Source organism: Corvus brachyrhynchos, unplaced genomic scaffold (genome assembly GCF_000691975.1).
Source record: "Corvus brachyrhynchos isolate BGI_N302 unplaced genomic scaffold, ASM69197v1 scaffold21, whole genome shotgun sequence".
In the NCBI taxonomy this organism is placed as follows: Eukaryota; Metazoa; Chordata; class Aves; order Passeriformes; family Corvidae; genus Corvus; species Corvus brachyrhynchos.
Window position 1 is genome coordinate 6280245 of NW_008236924.1, and position 21653 is coordinate 6301897.

The 21653-nt window shown below is 50.1% G+C and overlaps 1 protein-coding gene across 1 annotated transcript in view; it reads left to right on the forward strand.

Moving 5' to 3' along the window:
• HTR4 (5-hydroxytryptamine receptor 4) overlaps window positions 1–21653 on the forward strand; it is a 57890-nt gene that overhangs the window by 10646 nt on the left and 25591 nt on the right. Inside the window, exons 3-6 of the mRNA XM_017728061.1 lie at window positions 11508–11628; window positions 12521–12726; window positions 20730–20883; window positions 21563–21649. Of these exons, the coding sequence (XP_017583550.1) occupies window positions 11508–11628; window positions 12521–12726; window positions 20730–20883; window positions 21563–21649 (568 nt within the window). The remainder of the gene's footprint in view (window positions 1–11507; window positions 11629–12520; window positions 12727–20729; window positions 20884–21562; window positions 21650–21653) is intronic.

Consider the following 21653-nt stretch of genomic DNA (forward strand, 5'->3'; position numbering starts at 1 on the left):
TTCCCTATTTTCCCCTTTCTTTCCCTTTCTTTCCCGTTTATCCATTGCAACAAACTGAGAAATTGCGCTTAACAGAGAGGCTGAGCCCTGCTCAAAGCCGGGATCTGATTTTCCTGGGCTGGCTGAGGTTTCCCTTGGAAAATCGCCTTGATGCTCGATAGGAGGAGATGTGTGCTGATGTCTCTACAAACAGCTCCATGGGTGAGGGGAGGGCTGTTGATGGCTGTGGAATGGCCCTTAATGTCCCCACCAGCCTCAAGGGCGAGGTCGTTCCAGAAGCCGGACAAGTTTGACTCTCGAGCTTTAGGGTAATAGATAAAAGGGTCAGCACAAAGTCCATGGCAGAAGCAATAGCCTTTGGGAAGAGGGCTGCCTGCAGCCGGGAGTTCAGGATAAAAGGAGGCTGCGTCCTTTAAAAGCCCGAGACAGAACCTCCTCAGGGTATTCCCCAGTGGGCTCTCACCCTTTATTCCCTGCAGGACTCCTCTGTCTCCTTTATGGGCACTGGCTTTTCATAGTGTGGTTTCCCGCACGTGCTAAATATTGATCCCACAGTTGTGTTCCAAGCAGATTTTGGGATATTGTCCTGAGTACTTCACACTTGATAAAGGGTTCTTGCTTCCTCAGGTGTGGGGGAGAGATTGTTACAGTTTGGAGAAACAGCTGAAAAAAAAATCACCAGCACCCTGAGTGCAGGTAAACAGCTTTTACAAAACCGCTTTAATCGTAGCTGCTGGTGAAGGCAGACTCCCTTTGCTAAACCAACTATGGAAAAACAATGTATTCTTTCAGTTTGTCACAGCAGTAATTGCTTTTTATTTTCAAGCCGAGCCCCTAAACCAGCTGATTTTTAGATTGATGTTAATTGCTTCCAAACTTGTCGTTACCAGCTTTCGCTTTCTCAGTTTGTTGCTGAAGGTATTTTTGTGGCTTGAAAAGTGCAGAGCCCTCCAGCAGTTCTGTGTGCGGCTCATTAATCTTATCCTGACTTTGAGGAATGAGCAGCAAGGTGAGGGAACAAGGAATCAGATCGGTTGGATTGGTTGTGTTTGTTTTGAAGCAAAGAAAAGATCCCATTTTTCAACCCAAAGCGCTGGTACAGAGGCATGGGGAACACTGGTCCTGACAGCAGACCTCCACCTGTGCCCCTGGGAGAGAATTGTGTGTTTGACACACACTCCCAAATCCTGGAGTTTGCTGTGCTGGCTCAGGAGGCTCCTTTTCCCTGTGGATCACGAGAAGTGGAGCTGTTGGTGGCTGGCTCTGGGATGGATTTGGCACCTGGTGCTATGCACGGGCACGAAGAGGCAGGGAAGGTCCTTGATCTCCTCTCCCCATCCAAACCTGGGAGAAACAGGAGAAAGAGTCCTAGAGGGGGAGAGAGGGACTCAAAGATCCATCCCTGGAGCCCCAGGGATGTCCTAGGAGAGGAGCTGGACTGTGCCCTCAGCCCCGCTTGCTCAGGACACTGCCAGCCACGCGTGAGGACTGACGGGGACAAGAGCTGGGCTGAGTGGTTGCAACCAAATAGGCACCAAAATGAGCCAAAGCGTAGGAAATGGAAGGGACGTAGGGAAGAGTTTGTGTGCTCCGAGTGCCCTGGCAGTGGGGATTCATGGGAAGCAAACAGCTTCGGGTGCCTCCAGCAGGTTGCAATAGGAGGGTTTATTCTGGTGTGTACACAAGCTCTTTTCAAAACCTCTCCAGCTTCTACACTTGGAGTCATTAAATCATTGTTTATCTCAAGCTCTTTGATCATTCTTCTGTTTGGGTGAGAAATAACAGGCTATGAAATGTCATTTACCAGGCCACAATCAGCCCAGAGCTCTCTTCCTCCTTCCCTTTCCAAGGAAAGATCAACTCTAATCCTCCTGTAATATTGGCAGCATAGATCCAGAAAGGGATTTGCTCTCGCATTTCTGCAGAGATAAACGAACTGATAGAGAAGATTTTCTGCCAAACTCTCTTCTCCACCTGGTCCCCCAGGCTGGGAAAGGTCTGGAGCCCCAGGAGCGGCTGAGGGAGCTGGAAAGGGGCTCAGCCTGGAACAAAGGAGGCTCAGGGGGGACCTTGTGGCTCTGCACAAGTCCCTGACAGGAGGGGGCAGCCGGGGGGGTCGGGCTCTGCTGGCAGGGAACAGGGACAGGAGGAGAGGGAACGGCCTCAGGCTGGGCCAGGGCAGGCTCAGGGTGGACAGCAGCAGGAAATTCCCCATGGAAAGGATTGTTAAATATTGGAATGGGATCCCCAAGAGGGAGTGGAATCTCCAACACAGGTGGGGACAAGGTGGGGATGGGGCACAGCTTGGACTTGATGGGCTGGGAGGGCTTTTCCAACCTCAGTGATTCCATGAAATGTTACAAGGAGCCAGCTGAAAGAGGCTGTGGGGTTTGCCGGGTTTATCCTCTCTTAGGGAGGAATCCACAACTGGGAGCACTCAAACACCCGGGGCATTTCTGAACCTGCAGCCACAGAGTTCACAGAGCATTGCCCACCTGCCAACACCCGGGCAAAGCAGGAGGGCACAGGGAAGCAAGGAATGATAAAGTGGCTCAATTTCACATTTCTCTGCTGCCAGCCAAAAATTTCCAGGAGCCAAAAAAACCTTGGAAAAAGAAATTCTCTTTCCTAAATGCTCCCTCCAGCCCAGGCACTGCTCCGTGGGGGAGTCATCAGCCTGGGTATTTTTCATATTGTTCAACTCTTTTCTCAGTTTCTAGGGAAACACTTTAAAGCACTATATTTATGGGAACATCTTTCCAAACACCTCCGCCAACACTTAATTAATGGAGATTTTAAGCCTGGCTCCAGCTTCTGCGAATTAATAGTGTGCTCCCTGATGGCAGCTGTGGAGCAAGGGTGACACACAGGCTCTGTAAATAAAGTTGGAGGGTGCAGGGGGGCAGCTCCTGTTTGTGCTGGTGCACAGCCCCACGGGGAGGTCAGGCCATCACACACCTCTGTGAGGTTTCACCTGTTTTTATCAGAGCAATCTGTGCACATGAAAATTCCCCGGACTAAAAGCTGGGCCGTAAAAATGAACTTTTGGATGGCTTGCATCACATCTTTAGCATCAGTGTCTCTGCACAGAGGGGCAGAGATCTGGAAAAGGGTGTGAAAACCACCCTAAAGACTGGGATATCCTGGGGCAGGCCTGGCTCTAGGGCTTGGCAAAAATGGGCTGGACCTTATTGCCAGCTTTTGCCCAGGGCTTCCCAGGACACCTTCCTTGACTTCCCAGGGCTGACCCTCAGCATCAGGCTGGCAAAATTCAGTTTTGGGAATTCTTGAACAGCTGTGCTCAGGGGTGGGGAGTAAGGAAGCTGGGAGGGGGTCCTGAGAGACAGGACTGGAGCTGTGGGGCCAGAGGAGCTGTGGGGTTCATGGGGCACCGAAAGTCGCATCAGCAGAGCTGGGGGTCCTTCTAGGACAGATGCGACATCATGTCAGAGCCAGGGGCTGGGCTGTACGTGGAAATCTCATGGCGCTGCTCTCAGGGAGTTAAAATTCCTTGAGTTGCTTTTGGAGAAGTGGAGAAAGACACTCCTGAGGTCCTGGTGGGAGATCTTTCCTGGGAATGCAGCCTGGGGGACAGGTAACCTGCCCCAGATGGAATGGGAGTGCAGCTGCAGAACGAGCCCTTCAGGCAGGGGCAGGGAAAGGCACAGACCTGAGGCACCCAGCAGAGCTGGGGGTGATTTAGTGGCAAGGGGTCAGTTCTCAAACCAAAACAGATTTTTAGGATCAGGCTGTGCTGCTGTGGGAGAGGCAGTCCCAGGTCCCAGGTTCCCAGCTGTGGATCAGACTTGGAGCTCACAGAACCTGCGAGTGCAGAGTCCATCCCTGGTGCCGCCAAGATGCCTCCAGGTCATTTCAAGAACACCTCTGCCTTTGCACTGCCTCTTCCCCAGGGGTGGCTGTTTCCAGGAGTCAGGGACTGCCGCAAGCTCCTGCCCTGCTTAGCTGCAATTAAACACAATTAACAAACACTCCCAGAGCTCCCCAGGCTGGAGAAATGTGCTGGTCCTGACTCCTGGGTGGGATCTGGGTTCCATCTGAGCTGAGAGCCTGCACTTCCCATCCTCAAAGCACCTTGACCTCCTCTCTTGTTTATTTGAAGTGAGAAATGCGATGAGGCTTTTGTGGAGAGTATTCAGAACATGCACTTAGCTGGGGAGGTAGAAGGAGGTTTAAATAAAACCAGGAATTTAAGTGCTCTGCTCTTGAATCAAGGACATTCCATGCCCGTGCTTAGAGAGGACACCTGTCTGGAGCCTCCACACATGGGTGAGGGCCATAAAAAATGAGCTGGTGAACATCAGGGGCTGGAAGGTTTCTGGCTGCCTCCACTGGAACTATCTTTACCAAACTTTGGTTTTTATGGTAATGCTCAAAATGAGCTGGGAGCTGGTTTTGTGTGGCTTGGATTCACGCGGGGGGTCTGTGGGGGGTCTCAAATAAAATTTATTCTAGAAATCAACATTTCATCCTGTCTGTGCCAAGTCTTCCATTAGCTGGGGTAACTGCAAGGAGATTTTTCATTCTTCTGGAGGCTTGAAACTGGGAAACTCTCCAGGAACTATTAGAAGTTAGACAGCCAATAGCTGTATTTGTCTTTTGCTGTCCAAGGCATAAACAAGCAGTGGGGAAAGGGCACAGCCTGGATATTTTAATACCCAGCCTCATGCCAGGACCCTTCCAGGGGTCTTGACTAAATGCCTCTCATTTAACAATACCTTCCTAACTGCAAATGTTGTTTGAAAAAGCAGAGCAGGACCTTCATGGTTTCTGATTTGAGCGTCTTCCAGGTGCCAGGCTTTGGGCAAAGATGGGAACAAAGGTTTGAAAAAGAGAAGTCAGCGTGAGAATGCTGAGGATGACTGAGAACTGCCTTAGGGTGTTTTGATAGAGTTAACTTTGGGGTAACGAATCTCTGGGCATAGGGCAGGGCTTATTTGGGGTTGGGTTTTTTTAGGAAAAGTTATAATAAGACAGGGCAATAAATCCTTTTAGGCCAGGAGCAGCAGCTCGTCTGAAGAGCTGTGGGCTCTGTGCACCCCAGTTCTGCACCTGATAATTGCAGGAGGCATCACACAGATTTCTGTGAGCAATCTGGGCCCTCAGAGCATGTTTAGCATGAGCCTAAACCTTTATTTTCTCACGCTGTGCCAGAGGGGGTCATGTCATGGATGTGCATCCACTCACTGCCCGTTTCTAAACTCCTGAGATAAAGTTTGAGCCGTACATGTGTGTAATGGTGATGCCTCTGTGAGGTAAAATTGTTCTGTACCATAACCAAATTACAAACATCCTTGTGCAGAAGTACAGCCTGGACTCTGCCTTCAACCCCTGGAGAACAAGGAGGGGAAATTAATGACGGTTAATGAGAATATTGGCAATGAGGTGCTTCACTCCATCAGCTCTCCTGAGCACAGCTCGGTGGCGTTTGTTGTTGAGCATCGAGCCCTGTGTGCGACAGGAGATAGGCAAGAGGTACTTAGACAACAGGGGATAATCACATTCTGATTATGGAACATACACCAAAAGTCAGGATTACTTTTCTGCTTCTTTCATCACCCTCTGTTCATCCCTGAACTGCTGTGGGGTTTGGTAGAGGCCATGCGCTCGATTCGGAGGAGCAATTCTAATTAGGAACTGATCAAGACGTTTCTGAGTAAAGGCATGTTTGATCTCTGGTTTTATTCAGCGTTTACAAAGGAGAAATGATTGTTACAACATCTCTGCTGTGCTGTGTAGTGTGTCTAAATCCCTGCCTAAGTCAGAGATTTGGGTTTTTTCATTGCCAGGAGTATTTGATAACCGCGTTAAAATACTCTGCACAGAATCAGAGAAAAATAGAATGGTTTGAGGTGGAAGGGACCTTAAAGCCCATCCAGTGCCACCCCTGCCATGGGCAGGGACACCTCCCACTGTCCCAGGCTGCTCCAAGCCCCAATGTCCAGCCTGGCCTTGGGCACTGCCAGGGATCCAGGGGCAGCCCCAGCTGCTCTGGGCACCCTGTGCCAGGGCCTGCCCACCCTCACAGGGAGGAATTCCTTCCCAATATCCAATTTAAACCTACTCGGTCAGTTTGAAGCCATTCCTCCTTGTCCTGACCCTCCATCCCTTGTCTCTCTCCATCTTTCCTGCAGCTCCTTCAGGCACTATAAGGCCGCAATCAGCTCCCCCAAAACTTCTCCTCTCCAGGCTGGACAATCCCAGCTCTCGCAGCCTTTCCTCCCAGCAGAGCTGCTCCATCCCTCGGATCATCCTGGAGCCTCCTCTGGCCTGGCTGCAGCAGCTCCAGGCCCTCCCTGTGCTGCACATCCCAAAGTGGTGTTGTGTTGGGGTGAAAACAAAAGGGGAATGTTCAGCACGTGAAGGGCACAGTTGGATTAAAACTCGAAGACTTGAAAATGTATTAAAAGGAACAAAGAATAGTCCAAGGTGCTGCAGAGACTTGGGGGAGGTGTCAGGGTGGGATTTGGGTGGCGCAAGGGCTCTCCTGTGGAAGTTGTTAGAGGATGCAAAACGAAGCAGTTGCAGCAGCTGCCTTTGCTCCATGTAAATACTGTGATCCTAATCTCATGCTGATTTCATAAGTTAATTTTAGCTTATATTTTAGGTGACAGTCTAATGGCTTTTGAGGATTGTACTCACATACATCAGCCCTGCAGCGATACCTGCTCGTATGTGGGTGTAAATTATGTAACTCTGGATCTGCTGCCTGGGAAGGAGCAGAGCCAGGGCTCTGTCCTGCCCTGCAGGAGATGCAGACAGATGTGGCTGCTGGGCCAGCTCATTCCCCTGCACAGAGTGAGTCCCCAGGGCTCAGGCAGAGCCCAGAGCTCCCCAGGGCTGCGTTGGTTTCCTCCCTCATTCCCCAAGTGCAAACTCCTGCCTCGCTCTCTGTCTCAGACCGTAATCAAGCCTCTCATTGCCCAGGATGAGTTTTCAGCCCCAGATGAAATTTCCACTGAGCAAAGGCCAGAACTTGTGCTGCTGCCAGCTGAGGAGGATGCACGGAGCAGCAGAGAGCTCGAGGATTCCTGGGTTTGGCACTTGGAGCCCCTCATGCCCTGGGTGTGAGCCTGGCTCTGCACCTCACTGTCAGTCCTGGGGGCAGTTTGGGCACCACAGTGGAAAAAAATATCTATAAAGCTTGGGAGAGCCTCCCAAGGCTCTCTTGGAGGAGAGGAGACTGAGGGGAGACTTTTCAGGTGCTGCAGCTCCGATCTCTGCTCTCTGGGACAGGGACAGCACCCAGGGAATGGCTGGAGCTGGGTCAGGGAGGTTTAGGTCGGATATCAGGAAAGGCTCTTCCCCCAGAGGGTGCTGGGCACTGCCCAGGCTCCCCAGGGAATGGGCACGGCCCCGAGGCTGCCAGAGCTCCAGGAGCGTTGGGACAGCGCTGCCAGGGATGCCCAGGGTGGGAGTGTTGGGGGGTCTGGGCAGGGCCAGGAGCTGCACTGGATGATCCCTGTGGAACTTAGGATATTCCACGATTCAGTCCCAGAGCATGAGGTGGGAGCAGGGCTGGAGCCGCCTCTCCGGTGCCGGTGTCCCCCGAGGTCCCCCCGTGTCTGGCAGCTCCAGCAGGTCCCTGTTCCCAAACGGGAGAGCGCTCCCAGCACGCACTGATTGACTGTGCCAGCCCACACACGGCAATTTTTAAAACGTTTAAATAGCCTGTCTTCTCTGCTTCATCTTGACAATTGGTTTTAATCAGTGTTATCAGCTGCTTAAAACACTTCATTCTCTGAAGCGCCGCAGCTTTCAGCCTGCGGGAGATTCATGGAGCGGAGGTGCAGGACTGGGGATGTTAGCAGGAGTTTTGTTTCAAACCAGCACAAAAGAAGAAAACCTCATCCCTTCCCTCCCATCCCACCGCCACGATTTATTTGGTGGTTTGTTGTTTTGGTTTGGTTTGGTTTTTTTTTCAAAAAACCACTCAAATAAACGACTCATATGACCGAGTTATTTTGATACGTGGAATGCTGTCAATACTTTAATTAATTTCCGTCTGTTTCTAAAACAGAAGTGAAGGACATATTCATTGACTGGAATCCGTTAGGAGCTGTCCTGCCATCTGCACCGGCTGAAGTGAAGCAGCACAGGCAGTGCAGCATTTAAAGGCATTTAAGGAAATTAAATGCTTCTGGATTAGTGCTGACTTCTGATTAATAGTTTAGAAAAGGACGTGGTAACAGCTGGAAAAGCAGAGATCGAATAATCTCTTCCCTATTGTCGTGTTTCTGTACTGAGATGCATCAACAGGTTTACCCACAAAAATAGCTTATCTTGATTTTTAGGTGCTTAAGACCTAATGATTTTTTTTATGCCTAGGAATAATCAGGGAAGTGGGAAAGAGGAGAGGCAAATGACATCTTATTTGTGGTTATGAAATACGGAGTTAGGGAGGAAAAAGCCATGGCTGGAAACAAAGCAACCCAACCCTTCCCTGTGTTCCCCCCACACCGAGGGCGCTGGTAAACCAAGAAGAAAACTCTTCCCGAGGCTCCCAGTACTCCGAGCTTTTTAATCTCCTTCCGTGAGGCTTGTGCACATCCCTTGTCGGGGAGTGTTCCCTGCGGTCCCGGGGTGCTCGCGGGGCGATCCCGGGGTGATCCCGGGGCGATCCCGGGGTGCTCGCGGGGCGATCCCGGGGTGCTCCCGGGGCGCCCCTGTCAGCGATCCCGGGGCGATCCCGGGGTGCTCGCGGGGCGATCCCGGGGTGCTCCCGGGGTGCTCGCGGGGCGATCCCGGGGCGCTCGCGGGGCGATCCCGCGGTGATCCCGCGGTGCTCCCGGGGCGATCCCGGGGTGCTCGCGGGGCGATCCCGGGGTGCTCCCGGGGCGCCCCTGTCAGGCAGAGCTGGCCCCTCCCGTCCTGAAACGTGCCATCCTTTTTGTCAGCCGTGCTCCTCTGCCCCCAAAGCACGGCGTTTTTCTGCAGCCCTGACTCTCTGCCTCCTGCGGGAGTTCTGTGCTCCCAGCACGGAGCTGTTGGCAGGGATTTTCCCCTCCGTGCCCCCGGGGAGCTCGGGCTGTGATGAGTAACGAGAGCCAGAGCGATGTGCGTGCTCTGACCCCCAGGACTGGTCTGTGCTCTTTAATTGCCGCATAAAATACGCAGAAGCACCCGGGTTCATTTGGAAAAGTTGGGGTGTTTACAGGAAAGTGAAAACTGGGCTTGGAAAAGTAATTACCTTTTTTTTTTACTTTCACATTAATGACGGTGCAGAAGAGCTTTTTAAATATGTCCACATGTGAGTTTCAAGCATTCATTCCCCATCAGTATTTCACCTTTTTCCTTAAGTGATTTCTATATTCCTACTAACCAGCAATCATTTCGCCTGAATCTCATTTCCTCACAATAGCAAACCCATCAATCTCTGCTTTATTAAACAGGGAAGCAAAGCTCGGAAGCCAGAGCACTCCGCTTTGATAAAAGATGTTATGCAAACCATTGATTTTAATTTACAGCAATATCCACTTCTTCCATTATTAACAACTCGGAATTACTAAGACTGAATAATTAACATGTATTCCTGCTTGATGATGGATTATTCTGAAGGCAGAAACAGCCCAGCTGAAATCCCTCCTGCACCCGCAGTGAGGCATCCGCCTGTGTAATGTTCCCCAGGGGAGCAGTGCAACACGGCACGGCAGAAATCCTTCCAAAAGTGCTACCAGAGCAAATGTACCTCTCACAAATGTGCCAGGGTGAGTTCCTGCCCTGCTGGGCTCTGCTCAGAGCCTGGGTGGTGACCGGTTCTGCCCAGGGATGCCACCAGGATGCCACCGCTCTCAGGGCAGGGTTGTCTGTGGTGCACGGGGTGGGAAATGTGGGTTTAGAACTCCTGGAGGTGAAAAACCCCTCAGGCAGTGTCTGGTGAGATGTTGCTCAGGGCTGGGCTCCTTTGGCATTTCCAGAGCTTGTTTGGATGAGTTAAACTCAACATTTCTGTGTGCCAGAAGTCCCTGATCTTTTTCAGCTTTTCTCCAAATCAGGAGACCTCAGTGAGATGAAGTGTAAAAAGCCCGGGATGTTGTTCAGTAAATAAAAAGTGACCCCAGAGTCAGTCAAGGTAAAACAGAGTAACAGTTCCATTTTTCAATTACCTGAACAATCTCACATCATCAGTCCTGGGTGTCCAACACCAGCTCTGCAGGCTGAGAAGAAATTTCCCTGCTGAATTAGTGTCAAGTGTTGCTTTTAATGCAGTTTATCTCCAGGCACACTTGATAACAGGAAAAGTCCCTGTTCCCACGAGCACAAGCAGGTGAAGGTTTAGGATGCATTTTATTCAGGATATATCATTAGAAATAGCTTTAGAGGAGAAGTGGCTCAAAATTTTGTGATAAAACCAGGTTTATGAGGAATTTTTTGCATGCTGGGTGTTACCTTCCTGCTTTGCAAGCGCTGAAAAAAGAAAAACCAAAAACTTTCTTTGAAACAGCAAATTACTTGTAGAAATGGAGACTTAAAATATGGCTGACATTGGGGGGGGGGGGGGGGGGTTGTGTTTTTCTTCCTTTTTTTTTTCTTCTTCATTAACTGAAAGAAATTATTGATCTCTGGGTAGGGGGAAATTGGGCACTTGGAAAAGAATTTATTTCCTCTCCCTAACTCTGGAAAAGTTACTAAGTGAAAAAAGGGGAAAAAAGAGAAAAAAAAAATAGAAAAGCCAGACTGTTTTGTGGCACAGAGTGAAGGGAAGAGAGAAAAAGGCAAAACATTATGTAGATTTCAAAATTCAAGATGTAAAATGCTCGTCTTGAGGAAAGTTTGAACCCATTAGTCCTTGTCACAGCACATCAGGAGCTGACAGACAAAGAGTGATGGGTTCAAACCAAAAGAGGGGAAATTTAGGTTACAGGTACGGAAAAAATCCTTCCCTGTGAGGGTGGGGAGGGGCTGGGATGGAATTCCCAGAGAAGCTGTGGCTTCCCCGTCCCTGGGAGTGTCCCAGGCCAGGTTGGACATTGGGGCTTGGAGCGCCCTGGGACAGTGGAAGGTGTGGGATGAGATGAGTTTTAATGTCCTTTCCAACCCAAACCATTTTTGTGATTTTATGATACTAAAACCATGGGGAAAAAATGGAAAAATTACCGGAAAAAAACCCCAGAATGCTTCTGCATGAAAATAACATTATTTATTGGGGTGAAAAGAGGATGGAAACGTTTTTGTGCGGAGGCTCTGAGCTGGGCTGTCAGGAATCAGGCCCAGCTCATTCCAGCTCTCCTAAATGGGCTCCTCCAGGGTGTGTGGAGGCTCATCCTGCCCTGGGCAGCCGTGGGTGCTGGGGGGATGCTCTGGTGCTGCTGGATGGGATGGGTGGGAATGGCCATGGATGGAAAGGGTTGTTGGGAGTGGCCCACAGGGACAGCACAGGCAGCTGCTGTCACCACCAGCAGTGCCCCTGGCTGGCACTGCTGGGCCCCCCCTCCCCGTGCCGCTGCAGCTTCTTTTCCTCTCTCTCTCGTCTCCCTGTGTGCTCCCAGTTCGAGTGAGGGCTTCGGCATCGCGGAGAAGATCGTGCTGCTCTCCTTCATCTCCGCCGTCATCCTGATGGCCATCCTGGGCAACCTGCTGGTCATGGTGGCCGTGTGCCGGGACAGGCAGGATAGGGGAGCCCGCCCAGGTGGCCACCACGGCGGCAAACCCCTCCTGACGAGCTGAGGGCAGGAGATGCCACCAGGGAGGTGCCCCTGCCTTGCACACCCGCACTGCCCTCAGCTCGTCCCGCGGCGCTGGCACCATTTTAATTCCCATCCTCATCCTTTTTAGCATTCTCAGTGTAGAAAACCAGGCAAGCCAGTGAAAAACACCGCTAAGCAGCAATTCCTGGGGGAAGCAGGTTGGCCCCTGCCCCTTTTCCATCTCAGATTTCCCAACGAGCTCATCAGAAATCCACACAGACCAAGGGCCAGGTGTGCAGCTCCACCATGACAGTGTTGCCCACAGTTTGAGGGGGTCACAGGCACAATTCCTGTCTTGAGGCTGCTGCTAACCATGGGAATTGTCAGCCCAACCTTAGGAGCAGAAAAAGATATTTAACAGCCTCTATTTGTGTGCTGCGTGGGATTTTTAATGGATTTAATTCTATTTTATTGTTGTGATTTTAAAAGTACTCTTCAAGTTGAAATTACAGCTTCAGTCTAGATTATTCTCTGTGCTTTCTGGAAGGATTTTCTCCATTTACAAGTTAAAATAAAATCCCCCTCCTCCACCCCAGAGTCTCCAGAGCAAGCTGTGAGGCTGAGCCACATGCAGAGGCCTGTGAGCATCCATTTGCCTGCTCTGGGTGAGCAGAAAGATGTGTTTATGCCAGGAAAACGGTGGACATTTGGCTTTAAAAGCCAGGAGCAAGCCAGGGGTGACCATATAAAGTGAGGAGTGTGTTAGGGAGGGGTTTTTAGTGTGATGGAGCAGATTAAACCCAAAATCAGGCTGGAATCTCTCTCCATGTGTGGAGGCTGCTGCACTGAACCCACCCTAATTTTGTGTTGTGCCTTGCAGGAAAATCAAGACCAACTATTTCATTGTTTCCCTGGCCTTTGCTGACCTGCTGGTGTCGGTGCTGGTGATGCCCTTTGGAGCCATTGAGCTGGTTCAGGACAACTGGATCTATGGAGAGATGTTCTGCCTGGTGCGGACATCCCTGGATGTGCTGCTCACCACAGCATCCATCCTGCACCTCTGCTGCATCTCCCTGGACAGGTACGAGCTGGAGAGTGGCATTGCTCGAAGTCTCTGCTGTGTTCTTGGTTATCCTGAGCTGCCAGAGGGCAAAGATGGACCTGTTGGGAATGGCAGAGCAATGAATCTCTCCCAGTGGTGATTTTGGAGAGAATTCTGATGAGGGCAGAGCAACTTGGAATGGGGTGAGATTTATGGTGAGGGCCTGGGTTGTTCTGTGCACAGCTCTGCTGGCAGCACTGAGCAGGGGTGGCTCTGCTCCTTCTTGGAAGCAGAAAAAGACACCTGGGCTGTGTCCAAAGGAGGGAGCTGAGCTGTGGCAGAGGAGGGGCATCATGCACAGGGTGTTGTTCCAGCAGGGATGTTCCTCTGCTCCCAGGGAACAGGGACAGGATGAGGGGAAACAGCCTCAAACTGCACCAGGGGGGGCTCAGGTTGGACAGCAGCAGGAAGTGCCCATCCCTGGAGGTGAAGGATGGATATGACACTCAGTGCTCTGGGCTGGGGACACAGGTGGGGATTGGGCACAGGATCATCTTGAAGGTCTTTTCCAGCCTAAATCTCCTGGGAGGTCCTAAAAACTTTCCTTTCTTTCAAACTTTTCTTGTCACCTAAAAATAAAGCCCAAAGCCTCAGTAATTTATGGCGAGCAATTCTGTTTGACTGCTGTCTGCAGTTTTTCAGGGTAAATGGCAGAACTTCCATAAGAACTTTTCACAAGATGAACACTCAGTAGAAAACATTCTGGCTATTCTGATAATATTTAGAGCTTTTTTTTTCCCCTTTGAGTTCTGTGTGGAGATTTCAATACCTTTAAAAACACTGTTACTTAGTATTGCTAACAGGGCCAGAATAACCATAATTATTCTCGTCACTGTGACAGCTGATATTTGAATATGTTCTATTTCAGTATCTTGAGAGTCTGAGTGCAGCCAGACTTTAAAAAAAAAATTGCTTAACCTCTGTATTGATGGGCAGCAGTGCTCTGGGGTGGGAGACAGGGCACCAGCACAGGCAGTTCTGTATCCAGAGAGAAGCTGGTGTCCAACAAGCACGGCTCCTATCCTTATCTGTGAGTTTCGATAGCTGGGACACAAATGAGAAGCTCGTTATCTTCAAAACATTGACAAATTGCCACTCTGAGCCAATTACCAGGAAAGCAGATGTTGGGCACCGCGCTCTGGACGTGACCTCGCTCTCTGAAATGTTGCAGTTTGATTCTCCAGGCTCTTCATTAAATAGAGAGGGTTGTGGAGAGAAGGGAAAGTGGGATTTCACCTCTGGATTTGCAGCAGGGGATGAGGATCTTCCTGTGTGAGGGGCACAGAAAGGAGGTTCCCCCTTTCCCTGCCCTCCTGGAGATGCCCCACATGCAGAGCCTGCTGCCTGTCCCCATCTGTCCCCCAGATCCTGGGACAGCCGTGGCTCGGAGCTGATGCTTTAGGGATACCCCTCCACCTGGGCTTTAAAGCTCGCTGGCAGAAACTTGGATTTCTCTGACAGTTTTTAGCTGGTTTTTTTCCACAGTGAGAACTGATTGAGAACAGTGTGAAGGGGCCAGAATAGATGAGGAGAAGGCAGTGGATGGCCCCAAAAGGGCAGAGCAGGTGGATGAATGAGAGGTTTTTGTGGAGGGAAGGATGACTCAGCCCAGCTTCGATCTGTTCTCCATCCCCAGTGCCTCCCTGGGCTGCAGGGGCAGCGCTGCTTCCTTCCCAGGGCTTAATTCAATTCTTTTTAGCTGTTTGCTCTTGTGTTCATTCAGAATTTATGGGAGTCTGCTGCTGCTAGTGGGTACTTTTTCTGTGATCTATTTCCTGCCTTCTGTTTTATTTCAGGACGTGCAAGCGTGAGTTTTAAGGGATTTTTAAAGAAAACTGGGTGGTTAATCTAATCCTAAAAGCTCTGTTTGGAAAGTCATTCCCTTCAACTTATTCACAAAGTGTTGCTTGAAAAGACTTTTATCTGATAATATCTTGTATCTGTTTCCACTGCTGCCTCTGGAAAAGAAGGAAACAAGCACTGAGGCTTGAATTCTCCAAGGCGTTGGAGAAAAGCTGGAGGAACCACCACATAATAAACTGATTTTACTGCTCAGACACAGGGAGAAAAGCACTGCAGAGAGCCACTGTCAGTGTCAGCTGGAAAAGGGATTTTCCAAGGTAGCAAAGGTGTCTCAGGGCTCACTGAATCCAAAGTTTGCTGCCACTGCCTTATGGTTTTTCATCCTCTCTTTGATATTCTAATATAATAGAGAGGTTTACCCTTGAAATATTTATTTGTTGCGTGTTTTAGGCACACGTGTCCATTCTTTGTGCCAGTGCAATAAAAAATAATTGCACTGCAGATAAACAGACCCAGGAGCTCTGAGGGAGTCTCCGAATACAGAAAACCTGTCAGGAAAGGGAATTTTCTCCTCCAGTATTTGCAGTCCAATTTGCACTGCAATTACTTCTCAAAGTTTTGTGAGGGGGACAAACAACAGAGAAACAAAAACATCTGTGGTTTTGGGTTTGGATGCACATCTGGCACCTCTGGGTGCAGCTGGAGCATCCTCACCCTGCTCCCTGCACCCTCCCGGCTGTCCCAGCACAGGAAGTTCTCCCCAAGGCTGTGTCTCTGCTGGGTGCTGTTTGCTGGAGTATTCCAAACATTTGCACACCACAAACCAGCCCTGGGTGTGTCTGTCCATCCCAAGCCGATCCTACATTCAGGCACAGCCCAAAATCCCTGCTAAAGCAGGGCTAAAGCACGGCAGATGCATCCAGAGAGCGGCAGAGCAGAGTGACAGATGCTCCTTGTGCCGTTTGCAAACATTAATTACCATTAATGGACTGCTCAGGCAGCAAATTAGCCCAATCCTGTGGGAGAGGTGGTGTTGTAAAGCCTCCCAAGCCCTGTGCTCTGTGGTGACATCCTGTGACAGCGTGGGCACTGCCCTCCCAGCGCTCCGGCACAGCATTCCATGCTCATCCCCTCGCCGTGGAGCCCTGTCCCTGTGCCGGGGCACGGAGGGCACCCCTGAGGGACGCAGCGTGGGCACTGCCCTCCCAGCGCTCTGGCACAGCATTCCATGCTCATCCCCTCGCCGTGGCATCACAGACGAGGCACGAGGGATGGACTGGTGCCCGAAGGATGCCCAGGCCCTGGTTGGGAGCACAGGGTGTTTTCCCAGACTGGGAGGAAGCCACCGTGCCCAGCAGTGCCCCGTGGAACACCCCCGACTGCCCAGGGGCACGGGGAGGTTGTTAGTGGGGAGAGTTCCTAAACTTGGAACAGCTGTCAGTAATTAATGGTTACAGTCTGATTAAATGCCCCAAATTCCAGCTGGAGTCCTGGCCAGGCTGTAAATCCCCTGTGCCCATCTCACCTGGATCTGGGCAGCTCCCAGTGCTCAGGTGGAGGGACCGAGAGCCAGCGCAGGGAGGGGCTGAGCAAAGCCAGCTGGAGCCTGTCCCCGCGGCTGTGAGAGGTGACAGAGCTCTGGAGTTGTCCCTGCCAGCCCAAAAACCACCCCAGGGTTTGCAGGATTGCAGCCTGAGAGTGTTAAGAAAAATCCCAGAGCAAATGGTCACGGCACAAGCTGAGGGATGCTGTGTCCTTTGTTAATCGTTGCAAACCCTCTAGAAATGTTTCATTTATTTTGCCACTCTTGCTGCCAATAACCCTCCACACACCTCAGCCCCACGGGGGCCATGGAGGAGCCCTCTCTCTCCATTTGGCAGCACACGTTTGTTTGTATTCCCTGCTAAATTTATCCAGCTCCAATTAACTGTTCTCTTTAGCATTTTCCTCAGTGTAATTATTTCAACACCAGCAGGCCGTTGTTTTTCTAATATGAATTTAATTTTGTTAGATATAATCATTTCAGGACATTTTCAGGACCAACGATGCAGAACTTTGTTTGCTTTGGCACAATGAGAGCCCAAAGCTTATTTGCTCAGTGGGAAAAAGGAAAATAGAAAGAGCTGTTCTTTCCAAAAAAATGTTAAAATCTGATTATACGGAGGCCAGAACCTGTTTTCACTGAAACATCAGCAACAGCAGTGCTGGATTAATTTCCCACAGGCACAAATAAATTGAAGTCATGGCTCCTTAGGTTCATCACTTGGTCAGGGCTCAGCTGGAGGCTCTGTCCCAGTCTGGATTCCCTGAGGGACAAGGACAGTGACTTCCCACGGACAGAGGGCTTGGCTTTGCACCCTAACTTTGGGAGACACACAGTAGTACCCACAGTTTTCCCATCCTTTTGTCTTCTTTTTTCAAGTTTTCCTATCCTTTTATCTTCCTTTTTCCAGTTTTCCATCTTTTGTCTTCTTTTTTCCAGTTTTCCCATCCTTTTGTCTTCTTTTCTGCTCGATTATTGAAGAGGGGGTGAACTCTTACTCAGTGTGAGTGCTCGGTGACTGTTCTGTGTCTCATCCTGGCCCCGCTGATGATCAGGCAGATGCTGTGTACATCATTTTCCATATGCACATGACACCAAGCCGTTTGAAGTGTGGGCCACCCCCAGAGCCAGGCTGTGGATAAGGGTGGGGGTGGATTTGTCTGTCTGAGGTAGCTCAAGAGCTCCTTGCAGGGTAGTGCCGACAGGCTCCCAGCTCCAAATTGCACTGCAAACCAGGGAGATCCTTGCATTTCTCCCCAAGGGCAAGGAATTCTCTCCTGCAGCTCAGTAATTCTGTTCCCCTAGTGCCCAGGAAGCAAGGAGGGAGCAGTGGTGTGGTCAGAGCATCACCGGGCCTGAGGCAGGAGCTGAGCACTCCAGGGCAGCTCTTCCACAGCCGTGGGATTGAGGAGGTGTTTGGATAAATAAATAATTCCTTGCCAGGGCCCAGAGCTGGGTTGGGCTGCTGGCAGTCAGATCCAGGGTGTGGAACTGCAGTGGTTCCTAACTGGGACCTTGCAGTGCCTGAGGGAAGATGGAAAGAGAGTGCCAGGACACAGGGAATGGCTTCCTGCAGCCAGAGGGCAGGGATAGATGGGATTTGGGAAGGAATTGCTCCCTGGGAGGGTGGGCAGGCCCTGGCACAGGGTGCCCAGAGCAGCTGTGGCTGTCCCTGGATCCCTGGCAGTGCCCAAGGCCAGGTTGGACAGGGCTTGGAGCAGCCTGGGACAGTGGGAGGGGGCCCTGCCATGGCAGGGATGGAATGAAATGATCTTTAAGGTCCCTTCCGAAGTCCCTTCCCTGTGATTCTGTGATTCCTGCAGAGGCCAGAAGAGCCATAAGGCCAGAGAAATAATGGATTTCTTCTTTTCTGCCACCTGTAAAATGTTAGCACTTGATTCATTCCTGTGGCAAATGTCTGACAGGGAAAAGGAAAAGCATTATAATAACATTTGCTTTATTGGAAGAGCTGCAGCTCCAGGAAGGGATTCCTGTGTTTCCCCTTCAATGGAGAATGTCATTGCAGAGGAGAGGATGTTCCACATCATCTGCTCTGCCATAGGTAACAGGGAAGTGAACATTTGCAAGGAACTCGACTGATAATAGAGAGAATTAATATTTAATTGGGCCTGGACGTGGCATTAATCATGTGTATGCATTGCATTTGATGTTCATCCATCACACTGTCACAGCAGCAATAACAGATACTCCTTAGGAGCCCAGCAAAACAGCTCTGCCTTGAAATGAAGCAGAAACACAGAGCATGTCTTTATTCCAGCCTCTGACTGCAACTATTGATAATCTCACAGATACAATTACTTTTCTCCCAGTGAAAAAATAACTGCTTAAATGCTCAGGCCACCACATACATCAAATCAGGAACAGGTGTGACTTCCGAGCCTTCTGTTGGCACTCACAGCTCGCTGTTACCTGGCTCCTTGGATGGAAATCCTGCTGAGCTCTGGAGAAGTGGGTGCTTGCTCCTCTGCCTCCCTCCCCGTCACACAGTTGTCACCCACACCCTGCTCAGGGCACTCTGTCACCCCAAACAGTGACAGGAGGAGCCCAGCTCGACTCGCTGAGCACACCAGCGAAAATGAAATAAAATAAAATCTTTTGACGTGAAAGTGGAGGAAAATTGCTGCTGAATCACTGGGAGGGAAGAAATATGAGAGCTTAAGGTGTCATTTTTACAGGCATAATTTTTACTCTAATGGCCTTTAATAGCAGGAACAATTCAGTGCAATTCTTTCAGCTGCAGCGGGGAGAGGAGCAGAGAAATGTGATCGCTCCAACTGCTGGCAAGAATTGTTTTCCTGCTGCAGTTAATTAGCAGTGTACAGTGGTTTTCCTTTCCTGTTTGCTTATCCAACTTGTCAAAGGGCAGCTGCTGTCTTGGCTGGGTTTATCCTTTTATTTATTGGATTTCTTCTGCCCTTTCTGCAAATGAATGGAGTCTCTCTGACTTGGCTCCGTGCCTTTGATGTCCAGCACTTTGCAGTGGGTGACTCTGAGATAAGAAACAATTGAACAGTGCAGGTATGAATCCTTTGTCTTGATAGTCAGAGGAGCAGCTCTGATACCGAGGGAAGCTCCCTCTGTCCCAATAAACATCCCAAAAAATCCTGTTGGGATTCAGCATCACTTCATTTCCTGGGACAGGGATCAGCCCCAGGGGAGCTGGAGCTCCATGAGAGGAACATTTCACCCACAGGTTTGCTCCTGGCAAACCCCATTTCTTTGGAAGGGCAGCTTTCCAGAGGAACAGGCTGCTTTCTCATCAGGAAACCAGAGGAGAACGGAGGAATTATCAAATTGCAGGAGCTGAATGCCTGTTTCAGCGTTTTTCCCCTGTGACATTTTGAATCTTGTTTCTAAGAGACTTTTAAGAAATGTTTTCTTTTGACACTTTGATATTATTTCAAGCCTCTGTGTGGAATATATCATCTGATTTTATCAAAATAAAGCAATTCAGTTGACTCCACATGACTTTTAAAAAAAAAAAAAAAGGCCTTAGGAAAAAATGGAAATTCTTGTATTTTTGTGCCTGGTTAGGACAAAGCTCCTGGTTCCCACTCAAATCTTGATGAAATAAATGCACATCTCAAAGAGCAGCTCCTGAATACACACATGTGTGCTTGCTGATTTAATTTCTCTAATTCATGGTTCTGCTGACCTCATAATTTTTTTTACAGAGTGTGCTGGAATCCAAAAAAATAAAGAGCAAAAAAAATTTTATTGGGAACCTAAGACTGATTGTCAGGTCAGGACCACTGAAAGTCTGCAATTGGATATTTGCTGATCTGGTCTTCCTAGAAATAAATAATAATTTCAGAGCCAGAGATTCCCAGTTTTAGGTTTGCTACCCCTTCCTGATGCAGAGATCCACAGGCAGGGGGTGGCACAGGGATCAAACAAACAGAAAATTTGATTTCTTATCTCTTTGAGAAGATGTTTTTAGGCCATAGCTATTTTAGTAGCCAGGGACCTGTTGTACTTGGGATATTTGGAATGGATCAGGAAGAGGAAGGAGAGTTCAGGGCACATCCCCCTGATGGTGCAAGGACACCTTTGCCCTGGACTTGGGAAGGTTAAAGCCCAGCTGGAAAAGAGGTGGATTCCTGGGAAGTAGAAAGGGAGCTTGGTTATGGAAAAGCACCCTTCATTTCCCTGGCATTTTCACAGCTTTGGGAGGCTTTGTTAATTTGTGGTTACAGCTTCTGCAGCCTTGTCACAATAAACGTCCTGTGCAGGTCGGAAATTTGGTTAAGCTGACAGGAAGGAAGGGACAGGGATGTCCTTGGAGGGTGGGGACACCCTCGGTGCAGAGGGAGAGGAGAGCTGGATATGGAATCTCTCCCTTGCCCTGCAGCCTCAGACAACCCACAGACTGATCTGTGCCTCATTCTCCCTGGCTGGAAAGCACAAAACTCCGGCTTTTCCTTGGGAGCCACCATGAAGCTGTGGAAATATCCCGAGTTCCTGTGTGAGAGGCCCAAGGCAAGCAGGCTACAGACTTTTTTTCCCCCTTTATCTTGAAAGGGGTGAAACAAGCTGGAGAAAAAGCTTTACAATTTAATTTTTAGAAGGCTTGGAAGTGTCCCCTGACAGTTTCTCCCCCGTTTTTGCCCTGCAGGTACTATGCCATCTGCTGCCAGCCCTTGGTGTACAGGAACAAGATGACCCCGCTGCGCATCGCGGTGATGCTGGGAGGGTGCTGGGTAATCCCAACCTTCATTTCTTTCCTTCCTATCATGCAAGGCTGGAATAGCATTGGCATCATTGATCTGGTGAGTAGCCAGGGAGCGACACCAATCCAATCTATTGGGTGCTGGATGTTCTTTAAAAAGCGATTTTCAGGGAAAGGGAAAAAGAAGGAGAAACTTTCTGTTCCCAGTGCAGAGGGGCTGCTGAATTTCTGGAGGGGATTTTTAAGGGGGGTTGAAGTGACTCTGTCCTGGAAGGACTGACACTGGGACAGTGGTGGCCCTGGGAGAGGATTTTACCCACGTTCACTCTCAGTTCAGTGAGGAGTCCTTGGAAAAAAGGCCAAGCCCCAGCTGGCCTCCGACAAACACCTCAGGAGTCCTTGGTCCCCTTGGCCTTTGCAGCTCTCACTTAAATAAGAGACAGGATTGTTCCTGTTAGAATAAACAAGAGCTTGTAGTGCCAGGACAAGGGATATGGCTGCACACTGCCAGCGGGCAGGGTTGGATGGGATATTGGGAAAAAATCCTTCCCTGTGAGGTGGGGAGGCCCTGGCACAGGGTGCCCAGGGAGGTTGTGGATGTGTCCAAGCATCCAAGGATGGTTGGATGGGGCTTGGAGCAGCCTGGTCTAGTGGAAAGTGTCCCTGCCCACAACAGGCGGTGACACAAGATGATCTTTAAGGTCCCTCCCAACCCAACCCATGCTCTGATTCTCACGTCTCCCCTCCTTCCTTGCCTCATCCTCCTCTCCGCACCCCAGATCCAGCAAAGGCAGTTCAACAAGGCCTCCAACTCCACCTACTGCATCTTCATGGTGAACAAGCCCTACGCCATCACCTGCTCCGTGGTGG